Source organism: Jaminaea rosea (assembly GCF_003144245.1).
Source record: "Jaminaea rosea strain MCA 5214 unplaced genomic scaffold BDZ90scaffold_14, whole genome shotgun sequence".
NCBI lineage: Eukaryota > Fungi > Basidiomycota > Exobasidiomycetes > Microstromatales > Jaminaea > Jaminaea rosea.
Window position 1 is genome coordinate 157,527 of NW_020289988.1, and position 27,925 is coordinate 185,451.

General features: G+C 59.2%; 12 protein-coding genes across 12 annotated transcripts; 5 read left to right on the forward strand and 7 right to left on the reverse strand.

Annotated features, from left to right (window-relative positions):
* Window positions 1-2,014: 2,014 nt before the first annotated feature.
* BDZ90DRAFT_267917 (Metallo-hydrolase/oxidoreductase) lies at window positions 2,015-3,121 on the reverse strand (the record flags this gene model as incomplete). Its single annotated transcript, XM_025508715.1, has 1 exon — window positions 2,015-3,121. One exon carries the CDS (start codon window positions 3,119-3,121, stop codon window positions 2,288-2,290), a length of 834 nt encoding a protein of 277 aa, XP_025360134.1. The 3' UTR covers window positions 2,015-2,287.
* Window positions 3,122-3,228: 107 nt separating this feature from the next.
* Window positions 3,229-6,227, forward strand: BDZ90DRAFT_246981 (gamma-glutamyltranspeptidase; the record flags this gene model as incomplete). Its single annotated transcript, XM_025507583.1, has 4 exons — window positions 3,229-3,281; window positions 4,229-4,299; window positions 4,472-4,622; window positions 4,703-6,227. 4 exons carry the CDS (start codon window positions 3,229-3,231, stop codon window positions 6,225-6,227), a joined length of 1,800 nt encoding a protein of 599 aa, XP_025360135.1.
* Window positions 6,228-6,326: 99 nt separating this feature from the next.
* BDZ90DRAFT_281347 (hypothetical protein) lies at window positions 6,327-7,500 on the reverse strand (the record flags this gene model as incomplete). The annotated part of the gene is made up of 3 exons (XM_025509356.1): window positions 6,327-7,183; window positions 7,256-7,397; window positions 7,468-7,500. 3 exons carry the CDS (start codon window positions 7,498-7,500, stop codon window positions 6,327-6,329), a joined length of 1,032 nt encoding a protein of 343 aa, XP_025360136.1.
* Window positions 7,501-7,574: 74 nt separating this feature from the next.
* Window positions 7,575-8,600, reverse strand: BDZ90DRAFT_255244 (hypothetical protein). The gene is made up of 3 exons (XM_025507845.1): window positions 8,321-8,600; window positions 8,061-8,240; window positions 7,575-7,987 (listed from the first exon to the last, which is right to left on the reverse strand). The coding sequence occupies exons 1-3, from the start codon at window positions 8,565-8,567 to the stop codon at window positions 7,722-7,724; spliced, it is 693 nt and encodes a 230-aa protein (XP_025360137.1). The 5' UTR covers window positions 8,568-8,600; the 3' UTR covers window positions 7,575-7,721.
* A 226-nt stretch (window positions 8,601-8,826) lies between these two features.
* BDZ90DRAFT_233970 (OPT-domain-containing protein) lies at window positions 8,827-11,542 on the forward strand. Its single transcript, XM_025506842.1, has one exon. It carries the CDS (start codon window positions 9,002-9,004, stop codon window positions 11,519-11,521), a length of 2,520 nt encoding a protein of 839 aa, XP_025360138.1. The 5' UTR covers window positions 8,827-9,001; the 3' UTR covers window positions 11,522-11,542.
* A 127-nt stretch (window positions 11,543-11,669) lies between these two features.
* On the forward strand, window positions 11,670-13,521 carry BDZ90DRAFT_233971 (hypothetical protein). Its single transcript, XM_025506843.1, has one exon. It carries the CDS (start codon window positions 11,734-11,736, stop codon window positions 13,222-13,224), a length of 1,491 nt encoding a protein of 496 aa, XP_025360139.1. The 5' UTR covers window positions 11,670-11,733; the 3' UTR covers window positions 13,225-13,521.
* A 19-nt stretch (window positions 13,522-13,540) lies between these two features.
* Window positions 13,541-15,297, reverse strand: BDZ90DRAFT_233972 (LIP-domain-containing protein). The gene has a single exon (XM_025506844.1). It carries the CDS (start codon window positions 14,964-14,966, stop codon window positions 13,638-13,640), a length of 1,329 nt encoding a protein of 442 aa, XP_025360140.1. The 5' UTR covers window positions 14,967-15,297; the 3' UTR covers window positions 13,541-13,637.
* Window positions 15,298-15,852: 555 nt separating this feature from the next.
* On the forward strand, window positions 15,853-18,209 carry BDZ90DRAFT_233973 (hypothetical protein). The gene is made up of 3 exons (XM_025506845.1): window positions 15,853-16,148; window positions 16,213-16,524; window positions 16,601-18,209. The coding sequence occupies exons 1-3, from the start codon at window positions 15,883-15,885 to the stop codon at window positions 18,147-18,149; spliced, it is 2,127 nt and encodes a 708-aa protein (XP_025360141.1). The 5' UTR covers window positions 15,853-15,882; the 3' UTR covers window positions 18,150-18,209.
* A 94-nt stretch (window positions 18,210-18,303) lies between these two features.
* Window positions 18,304-21,307, reverse strand: BDZ90DRAFT_243024 (hypothetical protein). Its single transcript, XM_025507420.1, has 2 exons — window positions 20,879-21,307; window positions 18,304-20,813 (listed from the first exon to the last, which is right to left on the reverse strand). Exons 1-2 carry the CDS (start codon window positions 21,208-21,210, stop codon window positions 18,380-18,382), a joined length of 2,766 nt encoding a protein of 921 aa, XP_025360142.1. The 5' UTR covers window positions 21,211-21,307; the 3' UTR covers window positions 18,304-18,379.
* Window positions 21,308-21,398: 91 nt separating this feature from the next.
* On the reverse strand, window positions 21,399-22,296 carry BDZ90DRAFT_255257 (hypothetical protein). Its single transcript, XM_025507846.1, has 2 exons — window positions 22,204-22,296; window positions 21,399-22,125 (listed from the first exon to the last, which is right to left on the reverse strand). The coding sequence occupies exons 1-2, from the start codon at window positions 22,204-22,206 to the stop codon at window positions 21,556-21,558; spliced, it is 573 nt and encodes a 190-aa protein (XP_025360143.1). The 5' UTR covers window positions 22,207-22,296; the 3' UTR covers window positions 21,399-21,555.
* Window positions 22,297-22,553: 257 nt separating this feature from the next.
* On the forward strand, window positions 22,554-26,429 carry BDZ90DRAFT_233976 (hypothetical protein). The gene has a single exon (XM_025506846.1). It carries the CDS (start codon window positions 22,706-22,708, stop codon window positions 26,291-26,293), a length of 3,588 nt encoding a protein of 1,195 aa, XP_025360144.1. The 5' UTR covers window positions 22,554-22,705; the 3' UTR covers window positions 26,294-26,429.
* Window positions 26,382-27,789, reverse strand: BDZ90DRAFT_233978 (hypothetical protein). Its single transcript, XM_025506847.1, has 2 exons — window positions 27,429-27,789; window positions 26,382-27,343 (listed from the first exon to the last, which is right to left on the reverse strand). Exons 1-2 carry the CDS (start codon window positions 27,780-27,782, stop codon window positions 26,792-26,794), a joined length of 906 nt encoding a protein of 301 aa, XP_025360145.1. The 5' UTR covers window positions 27,783-27,789; the 3' UTR covers window positions 26,382-26,791.
* Window positions 27,790-27,925: the final 136 nt, after the last annotated feature.

Consider the following 27,925-nt stretch of genomic DNA (forward strand, 5'->3'; position numbering starts at 1 on the left):
AGGTCCGGGGCGATGGGAGCGGAGAGTCGCGCCTGTACGGCCTCGATTGCATCTCGCCAGGCGGGGACTGCCCAAGCTCGCAGCTCTGGCTCTGGCTGCCATCCTGTAGCAACGGCGCATGCGGCCACGACTTGAACTAGATAGAGAGGTAGCGGGGAATTGTGACTGCGTCGGAAGCGCCCCATCATCTCGGCGCGGTGTGGCGCAATGGCGACCGCGAGGCTGATGGACGTGTTGTCGTAGAAGCGGGCGAGGAGCAGCTCGAGGATTGCCTCCGGGGTCGTCGGAGTCGAGTGGAGAGTCGTGGGGACGGCGAAATAGCCATTGACGGTCTGCAGGCCAGCTTGGTGGAAGCCAGGCAGAGACATACTGCGATTGTGCTGCCCACCTGCCCCTGCTCCCCATAGCCAGGGTGGGTGGTCGTAGGCTTGCGCGGCGTCGAAGCTTGCACGCTGGTGGAATGCGGGACGCGAGGACGTCGATCCCTCACTCCACGCCGAAGGATCGCACTGATTCAGCGAGGCCGAGGAAGAAGAGCGGTTGCTGCGTGAGCGGGGACGATTGGCCTTGAGCTGCTGCTGCTGGAGCTTGGAAGCCATGTCGTTTTCCTTATCTCGGAAGGTGCACTTGCGCTTGTATCGCTCGCAATTGGCGCACGTCTGGCCGTGAGGACGCTCTTTGGCATCGCACTTCATCTTCTTGACTCGGCATTGATCGCAGGATGATACGGGGCTGCGTCATGCGAGAAGAAAGTCAGCTCCTCGCCGTGGGCTGGCCAGTAATCGTATCGCGCACTCACACCCTGCGCACTCGACGGACGGGCCCACCAGGGTAACCCAAGTAGGGCTGAGATACTTGCTGCTGGTAGTGAGCATGAGCAGCAGGCCCGCCAGGAGACTGAAAGTGTCGCGAATCCATCGCCAGCATGGAAGGCGAGCTCGGAGGGTGGAGACGCAAAGACGATGACGAGGTAAGTTGTAGAAGGAAGAGAGCAGCGTCCGTTACTCCTTTACTCGAAAGGAACACTTATGAGGTCTTCGGAGGTTGTTTCGTCAGCGCCCTCCCGTCTAGACTAGCGCGATATCGACGCCGGCTCTCTCCACGATGAGACCGATGATGGTCGCGCAAAATCATCCGTGAGAGTGGGCAAGAGGCTTTCGACGCCCTCGCCTCTGTGGCCGTTGAGCGCAGCAACGCAGCCATCGACGTGCTAATCGCATTGTTTGATGGGACCCGCTGCAACGAGCGAGGAGCCAGGCAGTCGAGGGCGAAGACTCATCGAGGCCGCGTACGCCCGACGCAACGGTATGGCAAATCAGGCCACGCCCAGGGGCAAAATGAGCCAGATTAGAGCGACGAGGTAGCGCGAGGCGCGAGGCGCGAGTCTGAGCTACGAAGGGCACGATGCGACGATGAGTCTATGCGAAGCGAGGGCGCAGCATGAGAAGGGAACAAAGGGTGTGAAGTGAAAAGTGGAGAGGAGCCAAAGCGAGAGAGACAGTGAGGCGGAACAGCCGTCAATTGATTCGGGGCGGCCGTGTCTCTCGCCTTCACACGCCGACGTGACGCCCACGGACCAGCAGCGAGCGGAAATGAAACCGGGGCGCGGCGCCAGAGGAGCCCTGAGCTGCGCCATAGACGACGCCAACGACATAACGGCGGCATCGGGCGCCCTGGCAGCGAGCTTCCCATCGCTCCTCCGACGTCGATCATCGAGCTCATCGAGCGAGCTACAAGCAAACAATGTGCAGCCATTGTCGCGCCATCGCGCAGCGACCGCAACAGCCATCGACTCAATCAATGCGAGACCGTATCATATTGACCCTCCCGCCGCACACTGTTGAACCGGTACCGGTCACCACGCCACGCTAAGGTAGTCGCTACCCGGCCTCTGCCGTCCGGAACCTGCAAGATCTATCAACATCGGAAGGCCTTTGTCACGCTAGCGTCGCATGGAACCCATTGGCTGCTCGTTGAATCCCACGACCGCGAAAGATTCACCCTAGCACACGCTCTCACGGCTAGCACAACTAGCGCGGGAAGCGCGGCTTATTGGCGGTATCACACCCTCGTGTCCGCTTTGTGTTCCCTGTTCGGCCCTTAATCTGGGTGTGCTCACGCCGAACGCTCAGACACCGTTCCATTCTTCGGACGTCCGAATCTTCCCATTGACAGCAGCCTCCGTGACAGGCAGACAGAGTCTAGGCCGACTCCATCTTCACACGCCCGCGCGGACAGATGCGCGTTTCCCTCCACGCACCCTGCCCTCCTCCCACCCTGTTCGCCATCACAGCTTCTGCAGCTCGTCGTGCCTCTTCTGCCCCAAGTCGGCCTTCATCTTCTTCAGCCCATCGCGACCGTATTCGGACAGATTATACGTCCCTCCCAGCTTTAAGTTGACGGCATTTGTGGCCTCAATCTCATGAGCAGGCAGTACGATGACATTCTTCTCCATCTCGAGGCGAGTGAGCGAGCTCAACGTCTTGAATGCCTTTTCAGGGAAGTCTTGCATGCACGAATATGTCGTTGCATCGGGTGAGAATTTGAATTGGCCGGGGACGGAGCGTAGGTCCTTCTCCACTGAGTAGGGGGCGGGCGGCGCAGGCCAGTAGAGGGACTGACTGTGCGCTGCGTCCCCCGCCAGCAGGGCCCAGTCGCCGTTGTCGTTGACGCGAACGAGGAGGCAGAGGTGGCCGGGGCAGTGACCCTCAGCCTTTATAATATAGGCGGAGCCGTCGCCGAAGAAATCCCACGCCTCCTCGAAGGGTCCAATCGATGTCTTCTTGAACTGCTTGTTCGAGGCGCCGATTTCGGTATACTTCCAGCCGCCGGTGAGGAAGTGAGAGGGGAACGACGCAAGGCCCCCTTCAGCTTCGTCACCGCCATTGAGCCATGAGAGAGACCCTTCGCCTACGTAAACGGGGACGTGCGTCGGGTAGTCGTCCAGGTTGCCGTAGTGGTCGACGTGGCAGTGGGACCAAATGATGCCCTTGAGCGAGGCAGGGTCAACGCCATGCTTGCTAATCAGCTCGGCGGCAGTTGCACTTTGGGGCAGTTCAGGTTCGCCTAAGATCTTTGGCAATCGCTCGTTCTTGGGATCGAAGCCTGCGTGTGGGTCCATGAAGCAGATCAGCCTGGGTTCAAGGTCATACTGGTTGTTCATGCTGTCGCCGCTCACCAAGATCCCAGGTGTAGTAGTCATCGCCATGCTTGATCAGCGCACAGCAGATGGGCAGCGACACAGGTGCATTCTTCTTGGCCGCTCTCCTCCTCTCATCCTTGTCCCATGCATCGTCGGCCCAGTACTCGCGCGTGCTATGGAGCCAACCGGTGTGCAGCAGCGTCACCTGGCACGAGGGCCCACTTCTAGGCAGCTCGTGGAATGGCAGCGAGTGAGGGTCGTGATGAGAAGATTGTGGGAAGATGTTTTCCATAGCGAGGGCGAAGATTGGGAGGTGTGATGCAGTGAAGGTGCCATCCAAACCTTGATGTCGTGTGCCTCTAGGCTTTTATCCTCTCTTCAATCGCCATTGTGGAGGACCCCACTGCACGGGCCGCCCTCGTTCCCGCGGTCTGGTGACCTGACCTTCGCCCCGCGTTTGCCGTGTGGGAGCAACGGGCAAGCCAGCGAATTTGGTAGGATGTGCTCTGGCTCACATCGACGCCGAGGAGCTCAACAGGTTACGATAGACCTTGCGATGATGCGGAAAGGCTTGGCTGCGAGCGAGGACCGACCTGCTGGCCGCGCTGCCTTTTGCAGGGTCGAAAGCAAGATAGCGCATGGCTTAAGGTTATGGCCCGACCTTCACTTGGCCCACGGAGTACCCCACACATGCCGACGTCTCCTTCCATATCCCATAGAAGATGCTCAATCGACGGAACAGGATATTGACTCAGTTCCTTCTTCATCGAGGTGGCCTCTCCTTGACATCGTCGTTGTTATCGCCTCAGACCGCTCACGAAAATTGCTCCCAAAGTCGCTCTCTGTTGCACCCGGAGCGCTCGCCGCCCACTCCTTCGCCGCGCTGCCCGTCACCTTCCTTGCTCAAGCAGGTCCAAAAAGAAGCGAGGTGGCCCACACGCTCGACCAGCTCTCTGGGGAAAGCTGTGCAGCTGCGTCTGTCTGCAGGGCGGATAGCAGCGAAAGGAAAGCTCCCGGCTCTCTGACGGCCGAGCATCCTTTCCTCCGTTGCTTCCTTGCTTCCTTGCCCTCTTATCGGGAGCAAAGGGGGCCGACGCAAATAATAGAGCGATCAGGCACCGCCGACGAGGCAAAAAGGTACAAGAAGACGGTAAGGCGTGGGCTTCCGAGGGCGCTCGGATCCTCTTCCTCATCCAGACCTTCCTGTGCGACCATCCTCACCCTCATTGCCCAAGATGGCGCGCATGCTCCTGCTTTCGTACGTCCTCATAGCTTTTGCCCTCGCTGCAAATGCATCCGTTCTCCCTGCCCTTAACGCCCCTTCGCAAGGACGCAAGGACGAGCATGGCGTCAGCGGCAAGCACGGTGTCGTCACATGTGAGGTCGATGTCTGCTCCAATATTGGTGCCGACATCCTCAAGCAAGGAGGCAGTGCAGCTGATGCCATCATTGCGGCATCGCTTTGCGTCGGTAGCATCGAGTCAGTGGCACGGTACTTCAATCGTCTTCTGCCGCAGCATGATGCTGACCTTCCTACCTTCCTCCTCCCGCCAATCACAGCGCCTTCCACTCTGGGCAAGGCGGAGGTGGTCATCTTCTCGTCCGCTCACCCAATGGCACGGTCGAGCACATCGACTTCCGCGAAACGCTCCCTGCGGCTGGCTATCCCACGATCTTCAAAGACCACGGCGCCAACTCCTCTGTCGTCGGAGGTCTAGCCGTCGGTGTTCCGGGTGAAGTGCGTGGCTTCGAAGCTCTGCACAAGGCGTACGGTAAGCTGCCCTGGTTCAAGCTGTACAAGCCCTCCGTGAAATTGAACAAGGCGGGCTTCAAAGTGACCAACCAGCTTGCGACTGCTATCAAGGAGCAGAAGGAGTACGTCTGCAAGGGCTACTTCAAGGAGTCGTACTGCCCTGGCGGTAAGATCGCCAAGGAGGGACAGACGATTCGTCGCGTTCGTTACGGCAATGCCCTCGCCAAGATTGGCAGCAAGGGTCCCTCTGCCTTCTATCACGGTCCCATCGCTCGCAACACCATCCGTGCAATCAACTCCACGGGCGGCGTGATGACCTTGAAAGACCTTGCGGGCTATCACGTCATCCACCGTCAGCCAGTCAATGCCTCACTCAACGGATATCATCTGTACGCAACGGCTGCTCCTTCCTCTGGCCCTGTGGTGCTGAGTTCTTTGCAGACGCTCAATCAGTACGATGACCGAGAGGAGGCAGGCTACAATCTGACGACGCATCGCTTCATCGAGGCAACCAAGTTCGCGTACGGCGAGCGGGCCAACTACGGTGACCCGGCATTCGTCAAGAATGTCTCACGCCTGCAGAGCGAGTATCTGCAGGTCGACTACGCAAAGGAGAAGCGACACCGAATCGAAGATGATGGTGTCCTTCCAAAGGAGGCGTATGACCCCTCTCGCTTCGACATCCTGACCGACGCCGGCACGTCACACCTCGTCGCTATCGACAAGCACGGGCTCGCCGTCACCATGACCACGACGGTCAACACGTTCTTCGGCAGCAAAGTCATGACCAAGGACGGCATTGTTTTGAACAACCAGATGGACGATTTCTCTACGCCTGGGGTGGTGAACAGCTACGGATATGTGCCCACTGTTGCCAACTACCCTGCGCCTGGGAAGCGACCTCTGTCCAGCATCTCGCCTTTGATTGCTGTCGACTCGCATGGCAAGCTCGTCTTGGCCACGGGCTCCGCGGGCGGGTCGCGCATCCCTACCGCAGTCATGATCGTGACGTACGGTGTGCTGCAAGACGGACTCGACATTCAGTCCGCACTGAACCGTCCACGCTGGCACGACCAGCTATCTCCTAACGCCACGTACCTGGAGTGGGCCGCTCCGGCTGATGGTATCACTGCGTCGCAGGCCGTGGGGTCGAAGGAATGGCACGGATTCAGCAACGCTACGGCAAGCTTCTTGAAGGGGCTGGGACACAATATCACCTTTACCGCCCCAGGGAGCTCGACGGCGCAAGGTGCGCAGTACTTTGCCAAGAATGGCACCTTCCTGGGCGGTGCCGAGGTCAGGCAGCTCGCTGCCAGGCCGGCAGCCCCTTGAGAAGAGCGCGAGGACGATACAGTGGTAATGACTGCCTTGCTTCATCTTGATTGCTGTACTCTAGATGTCAACCTAATGTCATTGGTGCAGGCCCTTGCCTCACGCGAACTTGTCGCTCTTCATTTTGACGCGGCGATCAAGCAGCTCCTCTGCCGCCCTCCCCTCCTTCTGTGCCTTCTTCAACGCCTTGCGGTCACTCCTCGCGTCGCCCGACGAATATGTCATGACCTTGCCTAGCGAGTGACCCTGGCGAGACTTGCTGAGCGAGGCCTCGTCCACCTCCCCTTGATCGATCCTCAACTTCTTCCCCACACCCACAAGCCCGCCCTTGCCGATCTCCCTCGCCCGCTCAGCCTTGCGAGCATTGTGCCGAAACTTCCATTGCACCTTGGCGCTCCAAGCGTCACCTTCCCCATTGAGGTCCTGCGAGTCACAGCGCAGCACGAGCTTCCCACCTGCGATCTCATCCCATGAGAGATAGGTACCGTGTACATGATTGCGGAACGCTAGCTTTGACCCGTAGCCTGCGCTGACAACTGCCCATTCTTCTTGCGGACCGCGGGCTTCCGCGGAACAGAGTACAGCGCCATGCTTATCCGCGCCTACGAAACGGTGCTGTGTTGTCCTCAGCGTGAAGCGGGGCGGATCTACCGTATCCAGCACTCTGTTGGCTACGAGAACCTGCTGCATGGACGAAGGGCCGATGCCAGCGTCTTCGCTGCCATCTCCAGTTGCTACCCCCTCAGCCGAGTCGACGATCGTGGCTCCCTCTACGGCCTCCGGCGGTAGGTCAGCTAGCGAGGTGGAGAGGGAAGGGGGAGGAGGGAGCGTGCTGAGGTCCATGCGAGTGATAGTGGGATTGAGGGTGACTGCGATGAGCCGTGAGGAAGATGTCAATCGTTGGTACAGGAGCAGAGGGCCTGTGAGATCCTCAGGACGCTGCGCGAGGACCCAAGCTGAGAGGGCGTGGCGAGCGGGGAGAGATGGTCAGCGAGAGTCGCTCAGGATAGCGACGTCGCGCTTCTCACCAGTCTCGTCCCCTCCTACATCCTCTACGTCAGACTCGGCGCTATCATTTTCATCCCTCTTGCTCTTGCGCCTGCGAGACGATCCCTCGCCTCGATCTTCATCTTCGTGCCTGTGGGAGCGCTTCTTCTTCTTCTTATCCGGCTGCAATCGAGCGAGACGAGAGCAGAGGTCAGCGAATGCGAACGGAAGTCGTTAATCGTGCATCGCGCACCTTGTCGCCTTTGAAGTGTAGGCGCATTGACATGTTCGGGGATGTGATGGTTGGGTTGGCAAGAAAGGGTGAGAGCAGCTACAGTCCGCCTCCACCCCTCTTTCTTTCCGTCTGTCCGTCGTCGAAAAAGCGGCGAGTCAGTCAGGCGAGCTCAGTCGCGATGCTCGCTGATGCCAAGCTGGTAACAGCGTTGGAAGGATCTATAGTGAGACGACAGTGATACAAATACAAAGCTAGCCCATCACCAGGTACATTCAGACAGCAATGCCCATCTCCTTGGCCAGCTCATCCGCCTTCCTGGCCCACTCGTCCTCCGTCGCGCCCCTCCTCGACGCGCTCTCCAAGCAACCCTTGACTACGCCGAAGAGATGCTCATTCTCCAGTGCAGCAGCCACACGCTCCTTGTCATTCAGTTGCTTGTTGATGGCCATCTCTGATTGATGGGTACCGGGGCGGATGAGAATGTCCACTTTGTAGGCAGGAGGGAGAGCGTGTAGGAGGCGGACGCGAAGGGAGAGGCCTACCAGAGATGGAAGAGAGAGGGAGACATGAGCTTCCAGTCACACTGAAGATAGCTTGTGGGGGTAACTCACCGATCAATGTAGCCATACTGCAATGCGGGATTGTGGGCGTGAACTCGAGTCGTACGCAAGGGTACTTGGGCGCCCCCGGGTGGTCCCCTGGCCTCGTGACGGTGATGTGCGCTGCGTTCACTACCGCGAGCTCTTCGAGAGTCAAGGGATGCTCCGGATCGGTGACTGATCGGATGAGGTCTGCCAAGGCATGGAGGAGGATCATAGGTCAGTCGGCCGTCTAAACAGGAGTTGCCACCCTCCAGCGCCTTTGCACTCACCGAAGACCTCGTCCGCGTCAATCTCCTCTCGCAGCTCAGCGTCTTGGCCATCGATCTCCATGCCATTGATGGCCACAGAGGTTGCCGGATCTCCACTACGGTAGAAGGGCGCCTTGCTGTCCGCCACATGCACAGCGTCGTCTCGCCACCAGTCCTGAGATGACGAGGTTGAACCTGAACCAGCCGCCGCGGCAGCAGGGCGGTAGACAGTGGGGTTGGCGTTATCCTTTGTAGCTGTCGCGTTCATCTTAAGATCAGAAAGAAGTAGCGTGGAGGGGCGAAGAGGTGCGAAGTTGAAACGCTGCAAGCCTCAAAGCAAGCGGATCGAAATCAATGTGCGTCGCTCATCTCCTTCTGTCCGCTCCGCCCTCGCTCTGCCATTGCCCACAAGCCGCGTGGCTCGAGCGGGGCGTCGACGCCAGACCAACGCCAAGGGCGGGCAGCTGCAGCTCAGCGAGGCGGCAAGGGCGGAGGAGGCTTTTCGGCCCTTGATGTACTTCTCACTTCCTCACCAAATCCAATCAGCACCTCGGGCGGGCCCGTCGCAACCAGCATTACACCATCGGGGTTCTCCTCCCCCCAGCATGAGCCAGTAGAAGAGCACCTACGGCGGACTAACCAAAGCGCGGCGCAGCAGACTCTGCAGCCTGGCTCACCTTACCCCGCCCTTCTCGCTCGACGATGTCGCACCTCAGTAAGCCCTCGACCTCGCGGTATCAGCCCGTACCAGACGTAGAGACGACAGAATTGCCCTTTCGAGCTGCCACATTAGCACGCTCTCCCACTGTGGCAACACCAACATCATCTGCAGCATCATCGTCCACCTCCCGGTCTCACTCGGAGCGAAGAAGGCGTCATTCTTCTTCGCTCACCGATGACGGCGTCGATGGTGATGACGGCAAGGACGGGGCCAAGCTGGAGGATGGAGGACTCAGTGACGACGAAGAAGGTGGGGCACTGGAGATGGACACCTTCTTACCATCTGGCTCACGGCGCGAAGGCAAGCCTACGCCCGACATCGGCGGCATCGACGAATCGGCGGCTGGCGGGACGAGCGACCTCCTTGCCCTCGTCAAGAAGGCCGTACCAGAGACGGACGATCCGACGCTCCCTGCTCTTACCCTGAGAGCAGTCGTCATAGGATCCTTCTTCGCAGCTTTGGGCGCAGCAGTCGCGCAGCTCTTCTTCTTCAAGTCCAACTCGCCTGGCTTTTCAGCCTACTTTGTCATTCTCATCACCCTGCCTCTTGGCAGATGGTGTGCACGTACACTGCCAGAGAGGACGATCAGAATACCGTTGCTGGGCGATGTCGATCTCAACCCGGGCGACTTTAGCATCAAGGAGCACCTCTTGATTGCCATCATCGCTTCGTCGGGCGCCACGTCCGCCTATGCATCGGATATCATCAACATTCAAATCCTCTTCTTCCATCATCGCATGTCGACGATCCCCTCTCTGACGCTGCTTCTCACAACCCAGCTGCTGGGTTTCGGCTTCGCGGGGCTGGTCCACCGCCTACTCGTCAAGACGCCCTCGATGGTCTTTCCCTGGACGCTCGTTTCGACGAGTCTGTTCCACACGCTACATGGCTCCCAGTCCCTCGACATGCGGAGGCGTTTACGCTTTTTTACCCTCGCCTTTCTTGCCGTCTTCTGCTACCAGTTCCTGCCAGCACTTATGGCTCCCACGCTTAGCTCCGTCGCGCTGCTCTGCCTTTTCGGCGGGCCCACCTCTGCGATGCGCGTGCTAGGCTCGGGGTACAAGGGTTTGGGGCTGCTCAACATCAGCTTTGACTGGACGGCTGCCGGATCTAGCGGCCCGCTCTTTCAGCCTTGGTGGGCGGCAGTCAACTATTACGCGGGATTCATCCTCATGATGTGGATCGTCATGCCCGTCCTCTACTTCGGCGTCAACTTCTGGGACGCCCAATCCTACCCGTCTGTGCTCTCTTCCGCCCTCTTCACCGCCACCACCCCGCGCGAGAAGTTTGATGTGGCTTCGGTGCTCACGCCCGATAACACGCTGGATTGGACCAAGTGGGCGACCAAGGGGCCAATTCGGCTCACACCCTACTTTGCTCTCACTTACGGGGTGTCCTTTGCGATCCTGACCTCGATGCTCACGCACGTCTTCCTCTGGCATCGTGACGACGTGAAGCGAGCGCTGCGTAATCAAGTGCACGACGACTACCACAACCGGGCCATGCGCAACTACGAGGAGGTGCCGCGAAGCTGGTACTACATCACACTGGGCGCGTCGCTCGGCGCTGCAATTCTGCTCGTTGCTCTCACCCCCGAGCTTCAGCTCCCCGTCTGGGCCCTCCTCATTGCGGTCCTGATCGCACTAGCCTTTCTTGTACCCGTTGGAATCGTCAAGGCCGTATCGGATACTGGCGTTGGCCTGAACGTTATCACCGAGTTTGTGGCGGGGTACATGCTTCCCGGCCGGCCGATCGCCAACGTCTGTTTCAAATGCTACGGATACATGGCGATGAGCCAGGCCCTGAACCTGGTGGCGGACATGAAGCTGGCGCTCTACATGAAGATCCCGCCACGCGCCATGTACAAGGCACAATTTCTGGGGACGGTGATCGGGTGCGTGGTCAACTACATGGTCCTATCCTTCGTCTTGAGCCCCACGAGCGGCTATGTCCCCTTCTTGAGCGGTGAGGTGGAGGATCCGACTGGGCAGTGGGATGGACGCAAGATTCACATCTTCTACTCAGCCAGCATTATTTGGGGAGCTGTGGGACCTCAGGTCTTCTTCGCAGGCACGTATCGCAGCCTCTACTGGGGCTTCGTCATCGGTGCCTTGGCGCCCGTCCCCTTCTATCTCGTCCACCGCCGCAGCAACGCCAGAGCTTGGCTGGCCAAGTACGGCATACATCTCGACTGTGTCGCGATGCCCGTGTTCATTCACGCTCTCGCTGAAGCTCCGCAGGTGCCAACGAACGTCATCCTCTCCGGTGCGTTGGTGGCCTATGCTAGCCAGAAGTGGGCTCGCACCAAGCATCCAAAGTGGTTCGAAAAGTACAATTACGTTCTCTCTGCGGCCTTGGATGCGGGGACCTCCATCAACGCTCTGGTCGTGTTCGTGATGTCGGTCACGCTGCTGAAGATAGCCCCAATGCCGCATTACTGGGGCAATCCCGCGACCGACTCAGAGTATTGCTCTGTCCCAGAAGCGGCGATCAAGTCTTAATCGATGATATTTATGAACCATCGTATAGCACTTGCGGGAAGTTGTGAACGCGTCGGGTACTGGAGCGAGAGCTGCCACGTGGGCTGTTCGCTCCTTCCGCCCTTAGCTCGCCTCTCTCCGTCGTTGCGTCTCTCCATATTGACTTTCCCTTCCCTTTCCCCACACGATCCTAATCTGTCCTCCTCGGACGCCTCGCTCGAGCGTACGCCGCCATGGCGCAAACCTCGGCGACGAGGGCTCGCGAGAGCAGTAGCGACGAGCGCGACTCTGCTACGCCTGGCACTCCGCCGCCTCCTAGCGTCGCCCCTCTGTCAACGGCCACTCAGACGACAGCAACGCCCGCTCAGCCGCCCGCTGCTGGCGTCTCTGCCTCCATGCGCACGGCAGACGCTGTAGCATCATCATCCTCTGTCACTCTCGACGCAGCTCCACCCGCTGCGGCCGAGGATCCCATGGCCTCCCTCGGCCTGCCATCCCCAGAAGCTTTCGACGCCTGGCTGCCCAAGTGCGAGTTTGAGTCACAAGAAGCGGCCGAGCTTGCTCTCAAAACATTTGCCCTCACTCACGGCTTCTCCATCGCCACGCAAGTCTCCTGGCCGAATCGCCGCTACCCATCCAAATGGAAGCGCTGCACCAAAGGTGGGGCCCCGCGAAATCGCGTCCCCGTCGACGACCGAGTACGCAACCGCAAATCGCGCAGGACTGAGTGTCCCTTTGTGGCCGAGATCCACCAGACGAAGAAGAGGACGTGGACTCTCCACATCCAGAACGCTCATCATAATCATGCACGCGACATGGCGGGGAGCGGGTTGGCTATTCATTCTTCTCAGCGCGGCTTCACAGCAGAAGAGAAGGCGCACATTGCAATGGAGGTGCGCAAGGCTGTTGCAGAGGGTAATATCCCGCCAAGCAAGCCTCTCTTTGATTGGGTTCACGAGAACAATCCTAACTCGAGAACTACCATGCGGGACGTGCTGAACGCGATTCAGAAGGTCAAGGACGCCCTCGTCAAGGAGGATCCGGAGAAGTGGACCGACTTCTTCGACAAGCAGCGCGATCGCAAGTGTGGGTATTGCGATCAAAAGGGCCACACTAAGCTCAACTGTGAGAAGCGTCTGCAGGACAGGGCCAATGGAGTGGAAGAGGGGCCCGAGATCGGCAAGAGGAGACAGAAGGCTGCGCAGCGTGCCAAAGAGAAGGAGGCGGCGAGGAGGAAGAGGCAGCAGGAGGAAGAGGAGGCCAGGATGGCGGCGGCGGCAGCTCGGACAACGGCACAGGCGCAGCAGCAGGACCGTAGTGAGCATCAGCCGCCTCAGCAGCAATCTCAATCAAGCACTCAGGCTCCTCGCGCACCCCGTCCAACCTCTCCTCCCCGTGCTTCTGCTTCTCATCAGCAGCCAACCCACTATCAACAGCCCTGGCCAGGTCATCACACTGCATTCGACCCTCAGTTGGCCAACTCGTCGTCCTTGTCAGGGGAGGGCAGCCTATCTGCCGCCTGGAGACACAATGCGCATCCACATCACCACGGCCACCAGAATGGGAGCGGCCACGAGCGCATCTACGCCGGGCAGAACAATGGTGCGGGCCTGACGGGCTTTGGAGGTACTGCGATGCCGATGGGCGGGGCATGGCCTCAAGCTGCACCGCCTAGCTATCTGTCGTCGTCTGCTGTTCAGAGAGGGTACGGCAGGGAGGGATGACGGTGCGCGTTTCGAGCCGCTATCATCGTTGGTAAAGAAGCAAAGGCAGCACGAAGATGCGCACGAGTGAACTACATCGATGTGACCTCACTTTCTCCCCGAGATTCCTGAAGCATCCATTCTAGCACATCTTTACCTCCATTCTAGCACATCTTTACCTCCATTCTAGCACATCTTTACCTATCTCGTCCATCATCATCATATACCTTATCTTTGTTGGAATGGCCCCCTCTATCTGCAATCCATTACCATCGCGATCTGACTGACCACTGACAACCGGCATGCTTCAGTCTGTCGAGCAGCAAAGCAAAGAAAAGTGTCTATCGTATTCGCATGCGAATAATTTTAGGGCAAAGCAACAAATGACAGTGACGCAAAGCAAGCATTGATGTCGTAAAGCGGCGTCCTTCCGCTCACCCATTGAGCGTCTTGATCACCTTCTGTAGCGCCATGAAACCAAACGATCCCATGAGCTGCATCGCCTCGTGACTGTTCGGACTGACCGGCAGATGCCCCAACTTGGTACATTTGCCAGTTTCCGGAACCCCCTCAAAGAGCTCGAGCAACTTCTGTACAAAGCTGGGAACAGCCTCTACTCCCGTGACGCTGTGTTTACCGGTGGGGAGGGAGACAAATTTGATCGTCGCGCCTTGGCTGCATTGCGACTTGACGTATTGCGCAGCTTGTGTGTAGGGGACCGTCTCGTCCGTCCTTGAGTGTAGCAAAAGGGCAGGAAACTTGTTAAGAGGAGGCTGGTTCTTGCCCAGAGTCTCATGTTTGAGAATGTCCTTATAGACGGGGGCTTGCGTTATATTGGGCATGGTGAAGGAGTCGCTGAACGTCTTGTTTGCGAATACGGCGGACTGGTCAACGCAGATGCTGCCATTGCGCATGGCTTCGAAGTAGGCTGTGGCATTCGGTCTCATTTTGGATTGAAGAAATTTGCGCAACTCTGGGTAGGCGTTGCTGAGCCCCGCAGCACCGAGGAAGTCTAGCCCTGCGCCTGGAGTGCCATCGAGATAGGCGAAGTTAGCATTGATGTTTGCAGGGAGACCGCCAGCCGTCCAGCCGACGATGTTGAGCTCGGGAGCATAGCTAGATGCGAGCTGGGAGGCCCATCCTGAGCCGTGAGCTCCACCGCTGTACCCATACAGGGCTACTTTAGCGTTTTCGGCATTCTCCAGGTAAGCGCCAAAGCCGAGCGTAGCACGAATGCCATCCAGGATGGCTGGTCCCTCGACGCGACCGGCAAGGAAAGCGGCTTTGCTTCCTCCGAGGTCGGGGATCGTGATGAACCATCCTTGATGAAGCGCAGCGAAGTGCATCGTGTCCAGAGCGTACTCTTGCGAATTGTTTGTCTTGCTGTTGGGGGTGAAGGCATATGAGGGGTTGCAGTTCAGACCGGCAGAGTCCTGCGGTTGGGCAATAGCGAGGAGGCGGGGCACGCCACGAGTCGGCTGCTTGGGCACTACGACCGTGGTCACTGTCCCATCCGGCTGACCTTGACCAGTAGTGCGGTAGAAGAGCTGGTAAGCGGCTTGCGCGGCAGGGCCGAAGTAGGCGGGAGAGATGGCTCGTTCACGCAGGACATGGCCTGGCTTGTACTTGGCTATATCTGCGTCGACGCGGTAGAAGGGATCCTGCGAGGGGGGCGGAAACTCGTTGTAGGAAGCTACGGGTGGGCGGGGGGCCGCGTAGATGCTGGGCGCGATCAGCAGGGCTAGCAGGAAAGCGAGGAGCATAGTTGGTGGCAAGAACGAGAGTGCTACTGGATGACGTTGAGTTGAAGAGGAAGAAGAGAAGCAACGTGCCAGCAGGACAGTCTCAGATGCGGGTGGTCGGCTGGATGGCCGGAAATGACGATGTGATCGCGGCAAGGAATAAGGTGGGCGAGCGGGCCGAAGGATCAAGGTCGGAGAAGGAGCAGTAGCGAGTAGAAGGCAGAGCGAGCAGTCGATAGGAAGTAAATGGTGGTGATGGAAGGAGAGAGGCGTCGTCGAATGGCTGCCCTTTTTGATTCAATATCTTGTCCGTCTCATCCCCATCGATGCGAGGTCTGAGCTCGAAGCTGACAGCTGACCAAAAAGACGACATCGGCGGGCCCAAGCTCGAATCGATCGCGATTTCAGGGCGGCCAGTGCGGCCTCGCAGCGGGCCGCGGCATTCGCGGCGTGGGGCATTCGCGGCGTGGGACTGGACTAGCGTGGGTGTGCGGGGGACCGAGGCAAGGCTTTGGGCCGAAAGCAACCAGCTCCGCGCCTGTTGATGTGTTGGTTGTTGCGCAAGAAAGTTCAACAGGGGGAGCAGCTACTTCCTGTTTCTTGCAATGAGGCGACCGGCTGACCGGAAGATGACGCGGCGCTCACCTTGACATCATTTGAAAGGGAAGAGTTAGCACGGAAACGTCACGCTGCCCTTGCCTGCGTGCTGCACTTGCGCTGCTCGATGACTGATTGATGCCTTTGCCTCGCAACTCATTGCCTGCTTGGCCTGCTTGGCTGGCTGCCGGCGCGCTCGGCCCCCCCCCTATGTCATTTGTCTACGCGACCCACGCACCTTTCGGCAGTCGGCGATGTCTCATAGATTGGGTGCCGCAACAGATCAATCTATCCTCCTGACTCTGACATTCAACTCTCTCTCTTCGAACGTGCGACCGTCATGAGCTGCGAATTTACTCCCGATGGCAGCACCAGTACCGACTCTGGTTCAACTCTGTGCGAGAAGGAGAACGATCTAATCGCCACATCACCACCTCGTCACCATGATCCACTGCTGAAACAGAAGCGCTCGACCCGCTTCTATGCACCTGGAGCTACATCGAAATTCAATCAAGCGCCATTCGCTGGTAGCGCTGCCAAGAGGGAGAGTCTTCAGTCATTGGGGTCGATTGTCCATCTGCAAGACTTTTACCGTAGACAAGGCTTGTGAGTGGGTTCTTCACTGAACCTGAGCTGCGCAGCTGATCGAGCCGCGCTGTCCTTTCCACAGAGCCGCTCGTCAGTCGCCACTCAGCAGTCGTCAGCTTCAACCAGCTCTCGGCCCTGCTGCGCTGGCCGAGTCTGAAGCCGACGATCATGGTGTACTCGCCGCCAAGCTGGCTGCGCTGCGTGCGAGTGACGACGATACGACTGTCGTCGACACGCTCGCAGCTCTTGAGGGAAGGTCGGCCCCCGTTGAGGTCCTTGAGCAGCCTATCACGCAGTCAACGTGGAAGGGCAGGGCCTATCCCGATATAGCCAAGCCAGTTGAGGCAGACCTCAAGAGGCTGAGGCAGACGATGCTGAGCTGCCTTGACCAAACGTAAGTGCTCGAGACGGCACAGGCACTAGGCAAGCATAGGCTGATCAGCTTCACTACGGGGCCCCTGACCACGCAGCTGCCGCCACTGGGATCTTCACGGCTCCTCCGGCCCCTCTCAACCGACCTCACGATCGATCGACGTCCTCGACCTGATCAATACCACAACCCAAGCGATCCGTGCAGTCCGCAACTACCTTTTCGCCCTTCCTCCCTTGGTTGTCGATACGCAGCCATCAGATCTACAACAAGCCAGCAACGGTAACCTCTCGGCTCCACCCTCGCTACGCAAAAAACCCTCCTCCAATCTCAAGGCGCAGCACCACGCGGGTAGCGTAAAGGCCAAGGATGCCTTCAAGCGGCAAAGCAGTTTCTTTGGCGTTTCGAGAGGCACTCTTCCCCAGCGGATCCCGTCCGGCTCGTCAACGCCTTCAAGTGCGGAGCAGCATCAACCCTTTCAGATGATTCAGCGACGTCAGGCGTCTCAGGATGGGTACGAAGCAGGCGCCTACTCCGTCTCGCCGCCGCAGGATTGGCCAAAAGACGAACGTCGTCGTCCAAGCGACGATCAGTATAATGGTAGAAACGAAGCTTCACGGGATCCCCTCGTCGTGGTACGCTCCTCTGCCCTCGAGGTGCTCGGCATGTTGAGAGTCCTTGAGGAGAGGAGTCGCATCGAAGGTCATTCCGAAGCGGTCACGTCTCACGACCCTCTCCCTCCTTCTTCTTCCCTCACCAGCACTCGAATGCTGCGAGGAGACTACAACGAGTCATGCCTCTCCATTGACGGAGACAGTACGACAGACGCCGGATCTCTAGACGGGGACATAGCGTACCGCAGCGACCTGACACTCGCAGAGCTCGGAGAGCAACGCAGCCTTGTGAGCAGCTACCTCGCTACAGTCAATGGAGTGATGGGCGAAGTCGGGAGGGCGGGAGCGAGAGAGGGCCGCTTGTCGCAGCATGGGAGCGGAGACGCGGCAACGGCGAGTGACGGTGGAGCAGAAGAGGGTTTTCCCGTTTGGGCTAGAGCAGTGTTGCCTGCGAACAGCCAAAGCGAGCACGTCTGGCTGCCCCGTCTCCGCCTCCTCATCGACGATCTGATCCCATCTGAATCTTCAACACTAGGCTCCATAGCCTCGCCGTCACTGCACTGCAGTGCTGCACTGCATCGCCTGGCGACGGGACACCTTCTCTGCCACGCCTACAACGCCGCCTTACGGTCTTCCAGCAAGCCGTGGGGCTTCATTGATCCGGCAAGCGTGCACGATGACGTTGGCGATGCGAAGGAGCATGATCATAGCAATGAGGAGCCACTGGTGCAGGGCCACGCAAAGGAGGTTACTACGGCGGGCACAAATGCCACCAGCACGAGTAAAAGGGGTGGACAGTGGCGACGCACAGACAATCTCAGGCGCTTCGCTGCGGCAGTGCAGTTGCGCTATGGCGGGAGCGGCAGTGGCAATGAGGCGGCCGTGGGTCGAGCAGTGCGCGTCTTCGATGCGAAAGTTGTTGCCAGGAGGCATGACGAGGACACGGGATGGCAGAGGCAGCTCGAAAGCCTCATAGAAGCGTGGCTAGGGGCGGTTGTGTATGAGGGAAGGCAAGGTGATGAGGAAATCGCATAATCGCGAGCGTCAGAGAACAAAGCAGCTCGCCGCGAGGAGGGAGACGCCCTGTTGATACCCAAAGCATTTTATCAATCAGGTCCATGAGTATGAGGGCGCACCTGCCTTTGAACACCGTGGTCAATGCAAGCGATGACGCGAAAACAAGATCAGCGCGTGGGTATCACTCCAATGAACATTTGCAAGCGAGGCGCCCCGTCCTTATATGTACACAAAATACCCATCTCAGCTCATTCACTCCCGCCTCTCCTATGCTGCTGCTGCTCTGCCTGCTTCTCAGCAGCCCTCTTCTCCCATCGATCTCGATTCTCCCGCATCGCCGCTGAAAAGCTTGCAAAACTGTTCGGGGGCCCAGACGGCTGGAGCAGGCCATTGCCAACAGGACTGAGTGGCCCGTTCAGGGCGGACGCGATGGGCGTGCTGGCCCCACTGGTCCAGGCAACAGCGGGGGCATTGTGTTGGAAGTAGGCAGGACTGTTAGAGCGGCCCAATCCCGCATTTGGAGGAGAAGCGTAGCCACTTCCGGCGGCCACGGGCGTATGTCGTCCCGAAGCAGCTCTGCTCGCCGGTCTGCTGATCGCCGCCCCTTGCCCAGCAGCAGCGTTCAGCACGATACTGGACGGCATCGTCGCAAGAGAGGGGGAAGAGCTCCTTGACTCCCGCATCAGGGCGGGCGAGACGGCACGGCGGATGTGCGCAAGCCGTACAAGGTCGTCTACGCTGCTTGTTGCTGAAAGTTGAGGGGTGAAGTCTTCTCCAGCGCCGCCGTTGGCTGCGTGTAGCTCATTGGCGTTGGCCTGGGAGGCGAGCATAGAGGTGCGTCGCTTGTTTCTGTCGCGACGCGCGCGACGTGCCGAGGACTTCGATGTGCTGCGACTCCCACCGGGTAGGAAAGATGTGGCCTTCAACACCCAACGACGTGCCGTCACTGGTAGCCAGGAGGTGATGCTGCGGCTGGTAGGAGACGATCGACGCTTCCGCCTCGCTTCGCCTCGCTCACCGATGAAGAGGGCGTCTTCCTCACTGCTCGACGTGCCTTCCTCCGAATTTGACGTGCCCACGCCGTTCGCCGCGTCGTCCGCTCCTTCCTCCATGTTGGCTAGACTGTACTCCCCAGCACCCGAGCGGCCGCCGCGACCTCCCTTGCCGAAAAGGCCACCACAGCAAAGGGCAGAGCGCAAAGCCTTCCGCCTTCTGGCAGTCGCAGGCGAATGGCCGCGAGTACAAGCCAAGAGAAGACCGAGTAATAGCAGTGCTACAAGGAAGAAGGCGAACGCTGCGCCGCCTGAGGCCCGATCCGTCTTGAGGCTGGAGGGCAGATGGGATCCGATTGCCCCGCCAGGCGCGTACCAAGGCGGCAGCGGGCGTCCTGACTTTGGCGGCGTGGCACCGTCGATCGTCTTGACACTCTCGATATCCTTCGTAGCTTCAAGCACGGCCTTGCCCAACGTCCAGCTGACACTTGTTCCGTCCACCTCATTGACACTCTGGAAGACCCCGCCTTCGTCGTCAAGATTCTTCTGCCCGGCCTTGTCCGCCACCTGGTCAGCATGATGCTTCCCATCTCCCTTTCCCTTACTGTCGATAACACGTGGCAAGCCTATCCCGTCGTGCAACACCGTAACCATCCAAGCCGCTTTGAAACATTGCATCTTCAATCTGCCTTCGTCCACCTGCTGGCTGAAGCCACCATTCTTCAAGCCAGCGTCTAGCTCGCTCCAAGGTCTACTACAAAATTTCTCTGCCGCGCGTTGGAATTGTACGTAGTCGTAAGCCCCCCCTAGCTGGAAGACGTCGTGGCTCGAGAACCAGTATTCAGATACGCCAATGAAGTGGTTGAGGCTGAAATCGATGGGGGGGACGTGGATGCCGTGGAAGAGGCATGGAGGTTGGGCGCATGGTGCGCTTTTGTCTAGAAGGGGAGAGAGGGAGTGTAGGCAAGAGGTGAAGGAGCCTGTGCCTGTGAGGGTGTGGGAGGATGAGCTAGTGATGGCACCGGTTGGTAGACAGGGATCTTGCAAGGATACACCAGTAGAGTTGCGGATGAGAGCCTCCTCGTAGCGTTCGCGCGCTTTGTTGGTGCCGAAGCCGAGGAAGGTAGTGACAAAGACGTCGTGCGTGACATCTGTGCCGTCGAGGAGCTTCAATTTGACCTGAGTGAGCTCTTCCTCTGCAGTCCCAGGCATCGTGTCCGTCGCACTATCACTCGTCTTCTCAGCGGCAGAGAGCGCCTTTCTACTGGGCTCGAAGGCAATCTGCGTGCTCGCCCCACCCATGTCCAAAAATCCGTACGTCGAGCGGCCTTTGGAAGGCTGCAGCCCTCCCGCGACATCGATAGATTTTGCATCCTCGTCCGGCTTGAAGTGAAAGCCATCCATCAGGTAATTGATAGCGATCCACCCCAGCAAGCCCTCCTCGTGTCCCGAAATGACTTGGACATGATCGCTGCAGCTCCCCTGTAGATTGAACGGGGTCCGAGAAGTCAAGAAGTCGCATGTTGCAGCGATGATGGCAGATTGGTCCGAGGAAGAGAGAAAACGCATTCCCGCTGTGGCCATTACGTAGACTGGAGTCGAGGCGACAAGGTGGGGCGGAACAACTTCCAATGCGTGGGCGAAGAGGGGCTCCAAGTAGCGACCGAGATCAGCCGTATGGCCGGCGAAGCTGGGAACACGATCCTTCTAGTCAGCATTTCGGTCTCTGATCCGGGGACACCGTAGCGCACTCACGATGAGATGCCCGGCTCAACCTTCCATTGCCACTCTCTCCCGCTCCCCTCTTGTGTCCCTTTTTCCACCTTGGGGAGCACTTTCATCTTCTTTCCCTTGCGAAGTCGCTCTTCGCGAGTGACGGATGGCTCCTTCCAGGAGTAGACTTGCAGACGGGAGCCTGAAGAGCCCGCATCTACGAGGATGGCGTAGCGACGGGAGGTGGACCATTCGCTATCCACTGCTGGAGGCGGGCGTGGGCGACGGGGTCGAAGGCGAAGGCGAGGCGTAGTCAGAGCGGGAGGCCGCGATGGACCCGGCTCGCTCCATTCTTGTGACGGGGAGGGCGACATCTTGTTGAGGTGCAAGGAGTGTGGCAGTTCTTCAGTATGATGAGAATGAGCGTTGTGCGAGAAAAGGCATCCTTTTGATGTTAGGAGACGCAGATGCAGGAAGGGAAAGAAAGTGAAGCCGAGCGAGGCCGCCAGTCCGCCCTGACTTTGCACGAATCCAGCCACTCCCGAAGCCACACGCATTTCGTCCCCACGTCCGGGGCAGATGAGAACGAGGGGGAGAACAGACGCGATCTGCAACAGTGGTCGGATTGCGAAGCAGAGATGGGGTAGTACAGACGATTGCATCGGTGAAGTAGTGATAGAGTCACAGAGAGGATTGATCCCTCTTCCTTCTGTCACGGCTCACGGCGCAATCGTCGGATCCTGCAGCACGACGAGCAAGTACTTGTCGCTCGGGCTGATCATCATCTCGTACCTCTTCGTCCGGATCCTCACAAACCCGACCTCATCTCCTTCGTCCACCCCTCCCACACCAGCGGAGAGCGTATCCATGCTTTGTCGCACTAGCTTGACGATCCTTCTCAGCCTCTCACTGCGATCGTGTGCACCAGGCCCGGACGGCTCAAAGTCTCTCCCACCAGCGCGGATGATGAGGGCGTCTGGACGACTGAGGATCAGGCAGCCGGTGACGTTCTTGTGAGATGTGAGCTTGGAGAGAGTGGCTTCTACCTCGGGTGGCGGTGCGGGCTGAGATGATGAAGAAGCTGCGAAGGCCTGGGCTGCTGTTGATGGAGAGGAGGCTGATGGGGTTGACGCTTCCTCTGCTCTTGAGGCTAAGGAGGCAGCTGGTGGCATGGGCGAGCCTGGTGGTGGCGGGCTCGTTGAGAGATTGTGCGGCTTTGCTGCGAGGGAGGAAGGATCCATCCGGGCGTGGAGGCTTGGTGAGCCTGAGGAGGAGGAGGGGGAGAGGGACTGCGAGGCGAAGGAGCGCGAAGGGGGGTTGGTCCAAGATCTAATGGGTGCATATAGGCAGGGGCCGTCGCTACTCACCATGTCTGCGAGCGTGTATCTTCACACAGCAATGGCTCACGATGGATGCTGATCTTTTCTTTCCGCTTGATGAGCTCGGAAACTTCTTTCGTCTTGACTGGTCGAGATGAGGTGATGGAATCAACGAATGGTTGTTCGCCCTCGTTATCGATTGGTGTGAGGCTGCTGCACGCCTGCATCGTCGAAGCCAGCCCGTCCGCCTTGCCTTGCCTTGCCTTGCGTACGCAGCCGCTCCGCACTCCACTCCCGCCTGACTCTGCCGGTCGATCCGACGCCGCTAGCTACGCCCAGGGTGCCGCCCTCGTTGAGGTGGACTGAGCACACATACACACGCTCGAGTCAGCTCCCTGATCCGCCTCCTCATCCATCACTATCCGGCAGCGACTGCGTCATCTACGTATAGCGAGGCTGGCTGTTGTGCACGCTCAGCATGAGTCCATCGCTACCAGATTCCCTCTCATCTCTGCAGCCTTGCTAGAACTGCTCACCTCGCCGCGATAGCATGGCGATGCCATCAACGACTGAGCCTCGCGACAGCCGCGAGGCCACTCCAGGCCCATCGACGATTCTCGACCCCTCATTCTCCTCCGGCTCTCCGGCCTCTTCATCTACCTCTTCGTCAATGCGCCTCGACGCCGTACTTTATAACTTCTACTCGAAATCCGTCAATCTCGTCGCCGCCAACCGACTGACCCACTCGACGTTTACGGCGCTCACGGACAGCGGCAGCGTGGGCCACGTCAATAAATGGTTCAGCCTGCCACTGCCAGATATCGACATTTTCAAGGAGGAGCTGAGACTGTGGCGCTCCCTCTCTGCCTTCGTCCCACCCTCGGCGTTAGAGGCGTCCATTGAAACACCAGCAGATGATGCTGCAGGCGCTCCACTCGTGGCTCGCGTCCCTCCCCTGGTCCTTGAAGTCATCTTCGAACCAGTCAAGGGTCCTACAGCCACGTCTCCTCGCCCTGTTGTGCTTGAAAGATGGCGCATAGACTTCACCGTCTTCCAGCCAGAGTCGGCCCCTGAGCTCCAAGACCTCTACAAGCGTTGTTCTACTCACCTGCAGGCCTTCGATGCAGCAACGCGCAACTTGCCCGCCTATAAGCTATACAAGAGGATACGCACAGGCGATGGAGCAGCCGTTGGACAGATTGGCTGCAGGCTGGGGACGGGCGAAGCACTCGATGTAGGGACGCCGAGCGGTGATCGCAGGGAGATTGGATTGGGAGGTGGCGACGAGGAGAATGCTTCGTCATCACAGACGGGGCTGCATGGTTTTGCACCTCTCGTAACGCCACTCGGGTCGCTCACTGTTTCTGTCGAGTATCGAGAAAATCTTGCGCTCGCGGGCAATGTGAGACCGGATGATCTGCGGCCGGACGAGGACTACTTCAAGCCGCCGATTACAACGACGAAGCCAACGCCGAGCGCGCCCACTTCATCTAAGGTCTCAGCGCCGGCGGGTGGCAGCAGCTTCAGCGACCGGCCTTCTCCTCCTCCTCAGCCGCAGCCCAGCATCTCCTCATCACCTAGCTCCTTTGGCCGTATGAACACGTCAGGACCACCACGCGCCGGCCTATCAGCGTTGCGCAGCCAGCCGACGCCCACTGATCCTCCACTTTCCAGCTCGCCAGGGGCGGGCGAGCCGGCGTTTCTGACTTCTCACGCACGACGCACAAGCTCAAGCAGCCTTTCCTCGACGCATAGCGAAAGACGCTTCCGTACTGCAAGCACGCTGGGTCCAGCAGGGTCCAGCGGATCAGGCATCGCCGAGCATCCTGCGGGCAGCGTGGGCATCGGTCGCCCAGCTTTGCCTCAGCAGATGCGCTTCGGCTCGTATTCACCTTCATCACCGAGCCCGCTTGCTCAACAGGCTGCAGGTGCAGAGAGCGGAGCCTCATCGAGAAGCATCAGACCCACTGCGGCGTCCGTAGCCAAGCCATCCTCCACACCACCAACGCACAGCTTGCGTAACATCTTTCAGCACTACGCGCCCACCAATGTGGCCTCGTCTTCTTCGCCCGCGTCAAACAGCTCCATCGTCTCCTTGAGCGGCACTTCACGCCCGACATATCGGCGTGCAGGATCGGGAGGCAGCAGTGGTAGTCACGAGCTCCCACGCGTGACTGAAGCGCCTGCTCCAGCCTCGTCTTCTTCGGGAGCATCTCGCCCATCCGTCTCTCCTCAAATGATACAGCGCTACTCTCGCACGCCATCTTATCGGTCACAGCACCCAGGCCAACAGGCTGGCCGAAACAGCTTGGAAGGTGCTGAGGGGCGCGCTTCGACGAGCAGTGGTGAAGTGCAGTCGGGAGGGGCAGGCCGCTCACCATCATTCAGCCGCTCATGGCAGGCACGCACCGAGGCAAGGCAGCAAGCAATGATGGCCATGGCGGGCAGCAGTGCGAGTAGGGGAAGCCCGAGCTCGCTCCTTAGTCGTGCAAGCCCCGGGTCACTGCTTAGCAGGGAAAGCCCGCCGGCGCAGCAGAAGCGGGCGAGCGGTGTCGGAAGGAGGGATTCGATCGATGATCTTGTCTCCCTGATCGAGTCGCGGCCGATGCTGGCGGGCTCGAGCTCTCCGAGACCGCAGGCACCGCAGGCACCTCCAGCCGCGACGGGCGGCTTCGTTCCAAGTCAATCGCCAGCCTTGGGCAGCTCAGCACTTGCCTCGAGTGGCAGCTCACGCGTCATGCTCTCCACGAGCGCAATGGATGACATGTTGGCCAAGATGACGCAGAGCGTTATGCGGCTTACTGCCCCGCCTGCGCCAATGCCGGTCGCACCTGACGAGGCGGCAACATCTGCACCTGCTCTGCCGGCTGTATCGTCAGGCCACACAGGCGAGCCAGTCAATAGCTGCTCCTCGCCCTCGGCTGCCGCAGGTCAAGTCCTCAGACCCCCTACCGCGCCTCTCGCCCCCGACTTCGACGACTCTTCCTCCTTTGAAGGAGGGCGCGGCGCCATGTTACGAGGTCGGCTGTACCCCCGCAGTGCTGGTGCAGGACGAGGCGCTGGTGCCACTCGCGGCGGCCACTCCTCACATGAAGAAGTGGACGCCATCCTTCTGCAGGCGCATGACGATGACTACCCCACTGCGATCGGACCAGAACAGCAATCGCAACGAGAAACGAGGCGTCAAGCGTCCGATGTTGGAGCGGCACTGGCGCCGCGAGGGAGGCACTCCTTCGACTACGAAGATGAGGAAGAACATCCAGCCGGGAGGTTGGAGCTGCACTCTGATCCGAACACGCCTACGAGCCTGCGCTTCTCCTCTTCGCCCCTCCTCTCTCAGCCGCAGACCGCGTTGACTGGCGCCGCACCAGGTGCCGCCGGATATTCGCGCTTCGCTGGTCGTACGTCGACTGCTGCTGCCGCTGGTGCTACTGCCGGTGGGGCCCTTGGGTTGGGTAGGACGCTGCGCGCCAGTGCTGGCAGCGATGTAGACGAAGCTGCCTCTCCTTCTAATCTCTTTGCGCATCGTACTCCAAGTGGTGCTGCGGGAGTGGAGCGGGTGCGGAGCTCGAGTAGCGCTGCAGACCCCTCTGCCGCGTCCTCGGGAAGGAGATTCAGACGATACGTGTCTGGATTCGATGTTGGCACTGGGGCAGCTGGAGGGAACGCTGCTCAAAGGGAGGGAGAGGATCAAGAGCCAGACGATGCGCAGCGTCTGCGATCGTTCGGTGCAGAGTTAAGCTCGATGCGCGGCCGAGGTGGGGCGCCTTGGTCCTCGTACGGCTTGACGGCCACGGCCACTACCACAGCTGGCAGCACGACCATCACCGGTGGGCACGGCGTCGGATCTTCAAGTCCATGGCGTACCCGTCGTCCTCCCGTGCCGCCTTCCAGTGGTCGAGGCTTGGGAGGTCCACCAGCTGCTGGGCTGGGAAGGAGGGCAAGTCCCGGCCATTTGAGAACGCTGCAGCACCGCGGGGGAGAAGACACGACGATGAGCGGTGGAGGGGGAAATGGGAATGGGTACGGTAGCGGTGAGGAGCGTGGCAGGACTGGCGCACCAGCAACGACGACGCCGACGAGCTCGAGGCAGCGATGGTGGGAGTATCAAAATGAGAGAGGTGGAGACGAGGACTGAGGGAAACAGCGGAAAGACGAGATGGACAGAGACAAAGGACCAGCATCACCAAGACAATCATTACCCTCAGACACATCACTCATTCCTTGTTCATAAACACTCTCTTGCAATCACGATTGACACTTATACGTTCCATCACTTTGCTCGTTGTGCGCGGTGCGCCAGAAGTCGAGCCAATGGAGGAGCCAAGAGTATTCGCGACTGAACGATTCGCGGACAGTCTTTCCAGCGCGCATAGGTGCTCGTGCCTTGTCAAGTCGCTGCCACCGTCATCATCAGCATGGTCAAATCGCCGGGCTTTTGACAAAGCAGGTGGCGAGGCTCACGACCTCACCGATCAGGAACGCCCTCGAACCAGGGTTGCGAGCTTGCTTGAACCGGGCCAGCCAGCTGAAGGACGGGTCAAGGTGCGTTTGCTACGCTTGCTGCGCAGGAAGCGTACACCTAATGTTCGATTGGTGAACGATGACTCAATGAGATTGCGTGGCGATCACGGGCCTACAGCTCCTCCTCCTCATCGTCGTCTGCTCCGCTCCCGCCACTGTGCATGAGATGTTGTCGCTCCGGCGCTGCTGATCCTCCGCCTTGTCGCATTCGATTCCTCGTCGCAGCCGCATCGTCTTCAAGATCGATGTCCAGACTGAAGTCGTTGGCCGCCCCGGCCCCTCCTTGCCCTCCTGCACCTGCGGCGCCGCCTCTTCTCCTCTGCTCCTGCTGGACCTGTCCTGCTCGACTCCCGCCGTAGGCTCCAGCCCCTCCTGCTCCTATAGCTCCTGGGTCAAGCTCAATACCTCTCGGCCTGCCAGTCCATGCATTGCGTCCGCTCCTCCTCACCACCGCCAGCAGTCTCATCAACTGCATCCCGTTCCTGAACACGAGCAGGAAGGAGTCGAAGAGCTCCTCCGATTTGCCAGTACGACCATGCTTTGCCTTCGGATTGTTTCGGTTGTAAGGCGAGCAGGTGTGGGAGAAGAAGATGATAAGGAGGGTGAGGGTGCAGAGTAGGACGAGGAAGAGGTCCAAAACATTGAATGTTGAGTGCCAGAATTGCTGCCAAACGCACCGCAAAGAGATGAATGAAGTGCTGTTAGTATGCATTCATGCTCTTTCTTCGCTACTTCTGCTGGGAACTCACCCTACCAAAGGCGACAAAGCGGACCCCGACCTCAACCACCAACACCACATTTACCAGCATCTCCACTATGTAGAAGACGTCACCCGGGCACTCATTGATCAGGCTGAGCAAGACGGTGAAGAGGGAAGCCAACGCCATGCTAGCATACAGGTAGAGGTAAGCCGTCGAGTGAACGAAGCGGTTTGCCACTCCCTTGAGAACCTCTGAGTTCTTCAAGCGATATTGTGAGGCTGAGCCTGACCATTGTGGGAGGGTGGAGGACGAGGAGGCTGAGGTGGTGGGTTGGTGCATGGCAGATGAGTCGAAGATGGTACCGTGACCCACTTGCTCGTTGCCTGGTGTGGAGCCGGGCATGCCGAGGGAGACGTGAGCGGCCATGTTCGGCTCTTAGTAGCAAGCTTTGTTGTGTTGAGGAGGATTGGATGGCAAGGGAAAGAGGGCAAATCGACATCGCCTCCCGTCCGTCCGCCCATCCGCACTTCGAGTCGAGTTGAGGT

Coding starts and splice junctions, on each gene's coding strand:
- BDZ90DRAFT_255244 (XM_025507845.1), bottom strand. CDS start 8,567: ATGAACGCGACAGCTACAAAGGATAACGCCAACCCCACTGTCTACCGC. Junction 8,241..8,320: donor TGACGCGGACGAGGTCTTCG/GTGAGTGCAAAG, acceptor ATGCCTTGGCAG/ACCTCATCCGATCAGTCACC. Junction 7,988..8,060: donor CAGTATGGCTACATTGATCG/GTGAGTTACCCC, acceptor CATCTCTGGTAG/GCCTCTCCCTTCGCGTCCGC.
- BDZ90DRAFT_233970 (XM_025506842.1), top strand. CDS start 9,002: ATGTCGCACCTCAGTAAGCCCTCGACCTCGCGGTATCAGCCCGTACCA.
- BDZ90DRAFT_233971 (XM_025506843.1), top strand. CDS start 11,734: ATGGCGCAAACCTCGGCGACGAGGGCTCGCGAGAGCAGTAGCGACGAG.
- BDZ90DRAFT_233972 (XM_025506844.1), bottom strand. CDS start 14,966: ATGCTCCTCGCTTTCCTGCTAGCCCTGCTGATCGCGCCCAGCATCTAC.
- BDZ90DRAFT_233973 (XM_025506845.1), top strand. CDS start 15,883: ATGAGCTGCGAATTTACTCCCGATGGCAGCACCAGTACCGACTCTGGT. Junction 16,149..16,212: donor TTTTACCGTAGACAAGGCTT/GTGAGTGGGTTC, acceptor TCCTTTCCACAG/AGCCGCTCGTCAGTCGCCAC. Junction 16,525..16,600: donor CTGAGCTGCCTTGACCAAAC/GTAAGTGCTCGA, acceptor CTGACCACGCAG/CTGCCGCCACTGGGATCTTC.
- BDZ90DRAFT_243024 (XM_025507420.1), bottom strand. CDS start 21,210: ATGTCGCCCTCCCCGTCACAAGAATGGAGCGAGCCGGGTCCATCGCGG. Junction 20,814..20,878: donor GTTGAGCCGGGCATCTCATC/GTGAGTGCGCTA, acceptor TCGTGTTCCCAG/CTTCGCCGGCCATACGGCTG.
- BDZ90DRAFT_233976 (XM_025506846.1), top strand. CDS start 22,706: ATGGCGATGCCATCAACGACTGAGCCTCGCGACAGCCGCGAGGCCACT.
- BDZ90DRAFT_233978 (XM_025506847.1), bottom strand. CDS start 27,782: ATGCCCGGCTCCACACCAGGCAACGAGCAAGTGGGTCACGGTACCATC. Junction 27,344..27,428: donor GCTTTGTCGCCTTTGGTAGG/GTGAGTTCCCAG, acceptor TGCGTTTGGCAG/CAATTCTGGCACTCAACATT.